The sequence below is a fragment of the Cavia porcellus genome, unplaced genomic scaffold (assembly GCF_034190915.1).
Source record: "Cavia porcellus strain 051 isolate PalLab524CR breed Dunkin Hartley unplaced genomic scaffold, mCavPor4.1 scaffold_6, whole genome shotgun sequence".
Taxonomy (NCBI): domain Eukaryota; kingdom Metazoa; phylum Chordata; class Mammalia; order Rodentia; family Caviidae; genus Cavia; species Cavia porcellus.
Genome location: NW_026947489.1, coordinates 333,964 through 341,282, shown reverse-complemented (window position 1 = coordinate 341,282; position 7,319 = coordinate 333,964). Strand labels below are relative to the sequence as shown.

The window sequence follows — 7,319 nt, the reverse complement described above, 5'->3', positions numbered from 1 at the left end:
TCTAGAAATATTTTGACTTCTTTTTGATTTTTTTCTGTGACCCACTGGTTTTTTAAAATTATTTTGCTAATTTTCCAGGTTTTGCCTTTTTCAAATTTTATTCTGTCATCAATTTTTATTTTCATTGCACTGCTGTTGAATAGTATGCATCAGATAATTTCAATTCTTTTATATTTGCTTAAACATGCCTTGTGTAGTATTATGTTAATATGTTTTGGAAAAAGTGCCACATACTGCTGAAAATAATGTATACACTGTTGTAGAGGAGTGAGGTGCTTGTATATATCTATTTTTTTTGGTCTTTTTTTGTTTTTATCAGTACCAGGGATCAAACTCATGACCAAACACTTGGAAGGCAGGCACTTATGCCACTGAGCTAAATCCCCGGCCCCTGTATGTATCTATTAAGTCAACAAATTCAAGGGTGTGGGTCAGCTCTGAAATCTCTTTATTAGTATTTTGGTCTGTCATTTTGAGAAATTGCAGTGTTAAAATTCCTTACTCTAATTGTATTAATTTTTATTCTATCTTTTAATTCAGCAGCATTTGTTTTATTAAGGTAAGTGGTTCAGTGTTCAGTGCAAATTTGTCAATGTTCTCTCTTCCTGTTGGATTGTTTCTTTAACTTATATATAGAAATCATTTTTTGGTCTTTTCTGATACGTTTTCACTTAAAATTTATCATATCTGATACTGGAATTGTTAAACCTATTTGTTTTTGGTGTCCTGGTGCAAGAAATGTTGTTTTCCATTGTTTAATTTTAAGTCTATGTGTATTTTTATATGCAAAAAATGGATTCTATTTTTTCATCTAGTCTTCTAGTCTGTGTTGTTTGTGTGTTTTTTGTTTGTTTTTGTTTTTGAGATAAAGTTTCGCTTTTCAGTTCTTCTGGCTTCAAATTCACTTTCTGGCCTAGGCTGGCCTTGAACTCAGAGTAATCTTCCTGCCCTGATTTTGAGTGCTATCTTCAATCAAAGAGTTGAGGCCATTAACATTGATAGATGTTGCTGAGAAGTGTTAGTTATTTACTATCACTGTCTTTTTCACCTGTTGGTATATCATTTGTTTCATTTTTCCTGTGTTGTAGTTGTTTATTCTGCTGTTGGTTTTGTTTTTAGGTTGGCCAGTCCTATGTTTTTGCTGAGAATATTCTTGAGTACATGTTTGCATCACATAATGTTTACAATCTTTGTGTGGAGTTGGTACATGTAAGTAACACAGCACTGCTGATTCTAAAATCAGTAAGTGAGAAAAATATGCAATTTACTGTTTTTCATAATTTCCCAATTACAACTTCTAATACACTTTGTGTAGGATGTCTGTGGATTTCAAATTCATTTGAGATTATTTTAACCTGAAGAAATTCCTTAAATTTGTTTTAAGGCAGATCTGTGAACAAGTTATCTTGGCTTTTATTATCTGGGTAAATGCTTTTTTCATGTTTGGAAAAGATAGCCAAGCTGTAGATGGGATTACTGAATGACAGTTTTCTCTTTGAGCATTCTGAAAATATTATCCCCCTGACTTCCAGCCTCTTATAAATGTACTCATTTGGGTGTAGATTCTGGCCTGACAGGTTCTTTGCTTTAATAATATTATTTTATCACTTTAATCATTACTATGGTTAGGTGTAAGCCTGTTATCATGGTATTTGTCTTGCTTTTATGACATTTCTTTTTTGCTCCCTTGTCTCTTGTCTGCTCCTTTTCTGTTTTATTGAGATTGCATTCGGTATGTAACTTTATTTCCTAATTTGGATTTTAATTTAATAAAATAATTTTATATTATTCTGAATAATTTCCAAATTATTATGTCCATTCACTCATTACAGTTTACTTGAATTAAAGTTTTACTAATTTACATAGAGAATAACAAAGTTACAAGTAAATTTTCCCCATCCTTTTTCTACTGCATTAATCTATTGCACTTTTATGCATACTACATCAGTGCACAATTCAATTATTTTTCTTTAAACATTCTATAATTTATTAATAATTTTATCTAACCCTATATTTATCTGCCACAATCTGTTCTTCAGTGTTAATTTTCTATATTTACAATAAGTGAATATTTTATTTAATGAATTTTTAATGTTCATCTGGCATCAATAAAGAATTTTCTTCAGCATTCTCTTTACATTTATTTGATGAGGTTAGAATTCTCTCAGCTCTTATGGGAAAATATCTTTATTTTGCTTTCATTTTTTGTGATTATTTTTAAAATTTTTAATTTATAAGTATGTGATTCCTGTACATGAAGTTTGCACTCATCTGAGGAAATGGGTACATGTATTTAGTACATTCTGATCATTTTTCCTATTTTTCACACCCCCTCAGAGGGGAAGGAGAAGTTAAAAATGATTTTGTATGTGTTACATACATGTACCAAACACCTACAAGAATGGTAAATATTATAAGTAGTAAAATGAACTAAACATAATAATAACAGCAACAATAATGAAAATGGAGATGGGAAGAGGGGATTCCCTGAAGTATCACTCCAAGGGCAGAAATATTAGCTGTGGATGTTGTTTAGTGCTAAACTCCTTGTCTAGAATTCATGAGGCCCTTCAATTCAATGCCACAGAAACGAACAGAAAAATATTATTCCTTTGTTTTCTTTATTAATTTTGATGACATGGAAGACTTTATCCAATGATTCTCTGGAAATAATATATATTTCTGCTCTAAATATTTAAGATTTTGTATTTATCTTTCATTTTTAGCAGTTTTGCTACAATTTGTATTTATGCAACTTTAAAAATTCCAGTTGAGGTTTCCTATTTTTTTTGTATCTATGTTTAAGAACTTTCCTCTGTGTTTAAAAATTCTTCAGCATCATCATTTGAAACATGCTGCCTGCCTTGGTTACTTTCTAATTGCTGGGACCAAAACCTGACATCCACAAGTCAAAGAAGCACAGGTTTATTTCAGCTCACAGTTTGTAGAGGCTTCAGTCCATAGTCAGAGGCTCCAAGTCAGAGTGGCATCTCAGAGGTGCACAGCAAAGTAGAAACAGTCCATGACAGGGTAGGCAGGAAGCAGTCAGCACCAAGCAGCGGACTCCCTTTTTATTTCTCTGTTATCACATCCAGGCCACAGGCCTTTGGGATGGTACCACATCCAGTAAGCGGTTCTCGTTGAAGCATAGTTGGGGACTATTCCAGATGTCACACATCCTTAATCCCTGGATCTAGCTGGCTCTGAAAACCTCCACCTTTGTAAGCACATGAGGCTTATTAACATATATCATAACATTAACACACATTAAACAACATATATTATGCTTTTGACATTATTTCTCAAGATGATGACATGCAATTCTGTATTTGATTATTGGAATTACTCATTTGGATAATCTCTTTCTTCTCCCTTCCATCCTACTCCTTCTATTTCTTGGTCCCTGTCTCATTTACAAAAGACCTGTCTCTCTACTTCATATTGTCTGTCCTTTATTTCATAACTTATGTGTATATAATTTTTCAGGTAAGGAAGACCATGTAATGTTCATGCTTATGTGCCTGACTTACTTCACTTAACATTATAGTCTCAAACTGCACCCACTTTCCTTCAAATTAATTGAGTTTATCCTTTTTATGGCAGAGTAATACTCTAATACTACATTTTCTGTAGCCATTTACCTGTTGATGAACATATAAAATTACTATCAAAATTAAGCTATGATGAATTGTGCTACTATAATAAACATAAGTATGCTTGTAACACTGTAATATAACATCATTAAACATTTTGGGAAAATATGTAGAGGGAAATAGCTGGGTTCAAAACTGATATGTAGGTTTAATACAATCACAATTGCAATCAAAGTACCAACACCATTCCTCAGAGAAAACCACCCTAAAATTCATATGGAACTAGAAGTGACCTAGAATAGTAAACTTAGGAAAATCACGAAGCATCAAATTCCTGGATTTCAAGTTATATATAAAAAGTTATAGCAATTAAAAACAGTGTGTGCTACTGGCACAAAAATGGACATGTGAGTCAGTGGAACAGAATAGAGGATGCAGAGAATCCCAGACATGTTCAGCCATCTGATTTTCAACAGAGGGTCTGAAACCATTGTGGAGGAAAGATAAGCTTTTTAGCAAATGGTGCTGGGAAAACTGGCTATGCACATGCAGCATATTAAAGCTAGACTCTGATTTATGATGAGGTACTGAATTTATTTCTAGAAAGTATTGTCTTCATCTAGTCCTAGTGGTGTTTAAACACTTCAACCAAAGCCAACAAGATACTTTGTAACCTGAAATTCCCCTAATAAAACTAGTGCTGTGTCCCATCAAGCTATAAAGTAGGAGATGTAAAGTCTCACTCCATAATCATATTGAAATGTTAGAAGACAGAGCTCATCAGATATTGAAGACAGAAATTAGATGAGCTAATTGTCTAGATGCTCATGGACCATATTGCTTTCACACCACTTTATCTTAAAATACACATCTAAAATCACATGGCTTGTGTCATCTTACAAGTTGAAAGAAAAAGGAAAAGCTGGAGCTATTTTATAAGTTGTTTTTCATGGTCTGCTCATTTTGATGGTACTTAGTACAGTGTATATTGCTGTGTTAAAATACATTCTTCAAATAAAAATGACAGATCTAAGCCATTCAAATCATTGTTTGATATCTCAAAATTTCAATAATTAAAGCATAAAAATTTCACATAAAGTTACATGGTAGTTAATAATATAGGATGTATCATATAATTTATGAGATTTTATAAATCACCAGTAACTTGCACACTCTTTTTATTGCTTCCTTCATCTCTTTATTCCTCAATGTGTAGATGACTGGATTCAGAAAAGGAGTGAAAACTGCATCAGAGAGAGGAAGAAACTTGTCCATTTGGGAATTGGGGTGTGGCCATGTGTAAACAAAAAGTGTTGGACCAAAGAAAAGAATGACCACAGTGATGTGAGCTGACATTGTGGACAGGGCCTTGGACAAACTGCCTGAGGAGCGTTTCCAGACAGTGAACAGGATGAAGACATATGAGATGAGAAGGACACAGAAGGAGCCAACACAGATAAACCCACTATTGGCAGTGACCATGAACTGCAATTTGTAAGTGTCGGTACAGGCCAGTCTGAAAAGCCGAGGCAGGTCACAGAAAAAACCATCCATCACGTTAGGACCACAGAAGGGTAAATTAATAAGAAAGGCCAGCTGGAACAGTGAGTGAATAATGCCAAGGCCCCAGGCAGCCACCAGAAACAAAATGCATATCCGTGGGTTCATGATGGTCAGGTAGTGCAGAGGCCTACAAATGGCCACATATCTGTCAAAGGCCATGGCCATGAGCAACACCATCTCCACACCACCAATCATGTGAATGAAGAAGATCTGAGTGATGCAGCCCCCAAAGGAGATGGTCTTGTGCTTTCTGAAAAGGTCATAGATCATCTTGGGGGAAGTGGCAGAGCAGGCTCCCAAGTCAATGAAGGAAAGGCATGCCAGCAGGAAGTACATGGGCGAGTGTAGGTGCGGGTCAGTGGTCACAGAAAACACAATGAGGATGTTTCCAGTCATGCTTGCCACATAGAGCACAGAGGTGAACACCAGGAGGAGGATCTGGATCTCCCAAGAGCGAGTGAGTCCCAGAAACACAATCTCAGACAGTACAGTGTGGTTTCCTCCATCCATTGATCTAGCCAATGGGTTGTAGCTAAATTAATTATAATTAATGTAATGAGGAAAAAATATGACTATGAGTGTGACAATGTACACTAAATTCATTGATGTTACAAAGTCCTCGTCATGAATCAGCAGTGTGCCGTTCTGCAGTTTCTCGACTTGCAGAAGTAACAAAATCAGATGTAATATCTTTGTAATATACAGTGGTATTGATTGCATCATGATTTAAGCCTATCATCAATAGTTTCAAAATTGTTGGTGACCGTGAATTGTAAATTGAATATAAGGGACATCCAAGCTTGTCCTTTTCCTTGCATTTGTGCCAGACTGAAATGGTGAAACTCCCTGCTCTTTTAAGGTCACAGCTGGGAGCCCTAGAGCTAATGACTACTGTGACTGTAACAGGGCAAGATAAATCTTTCAGAAGACAGTAAGGCACCTGGGGAAATTACTGTTTCCTTACTGCCCCACTTGCTCATCCTTGTCCTTACAAGAATGCTTTGTTTTTCTTAACCAACCCATCATACTCACCACTACTGGAAACACCCACAGCCCCTTGCTCATTGTCCTTGACTCAGATGCTAAGTGCTCCAAGGCCATTTTTCCCCTTGAATAACTGATCATCTCAGATAGCTGCTGCACCAGTATTTTGTCTCTTGCACTTTCTTTCTCACTGGTGTTCCATTACACTTGGCAAGAGACTGGGGGCTCAGTGCAGGGGTCCCCAAAAGTGACACAACTGAAAGGGTTTCAGGTAAAAATAACTTTCTGTTTTCAAATTATAAATTAAGAACAGTATAAAATAGTCATGACTATTCATGATATTCTCAGTTGTGTAAAACTACCTGTGATATTGACTATTTTACATTTCCAAGATATTTTATATACCATTCATGCATATTCTCATAATCCATTTCCTTCCTCAGTTTGTACTCATAAATTTCTAACACAAGTTAGGGATAAGAGAAAAAGATTATGATTACCAAAGTGTCATCACCTGGAATAAAAGGTGCTTAAGAAATGAACGGAGACTGAATGAGATAGGACATACACTGAGAATAAATAAACTGGAGTATGTAAAATTGGTTAGCTCTCAGCTGTAGTGCAACAAAGGAAGCAGATGGACTCTTATTTAATAAATCTTTGTTACATAGCAGATTTTCTGATGTTCACTGGTATCAACTGCTTTCAATTCTATGCAATAGTTCATAATTACAAAGCTATAAATAGTTTTATACACTATAATGATTTTGTAAAGAGCCTGTAACATCTGTCATATAAGGTTTTCTCTCAACCTAATAAATGTGCATGGGGTGATTTCACTAAAGTTCCTGCTAGGGCACATGTCTAAAATAGCTAATGAAGATACAAGATAACTTTGGAGCATCTCTCCATCATACACATAAACATATTGAGGACTAACATTTGAGATAGCCAATATATTCTGTGTTGATTTATCAGTGTCTCAGCTTTCACATGGTGCTAGTTTACATCCATTGATAGCCCCCCGCTGTAAGGATTCAGTGCTTCTGCATGATAAATTGTTCTGATACTTTATATTATCCTGCTTACCTTGACTAAAACGCATTCCAATAAAAGTTTTTTATCTTCAAGAAAAATGGGAATTTTATTCCTGTAATTCATATTTATAAAATTAGATGA

General features: G+C 35.1%; 1 protein-coding gene across 1 annotated transcript; it reads right to left on the bottom strand.

The window, feature by feature from the left end:
- Positions 1–4,730: 4,730 nt before the first annotated feature.
- Positions 4,731–5,666, bottom strand: LOC100712866 (olfactory receptor 4F3/4F16/4F29-like). The gene has a single exon (XM_003460919.1). The coding sequence runs from the start codon at positions 5,664–5,666 to the stop codon at positions 4,731–4,733; it is 936 nt and encodes a 311-aa protein (XP_003460967.1).
- Between the last annotated feature and the right edge of the window lie 1,653 nt (positions 5,667–7,319).

What these genes read in the sequence shown, in the direction of transcription:
- LOC100712866 (XM_003460919.1), bottom strand. Translation starts at nt 5,666, where the DNA reads ATGGATGGAGGAAACCACACTGTACTGTCTGAGATTGTGTTTCTGGGA.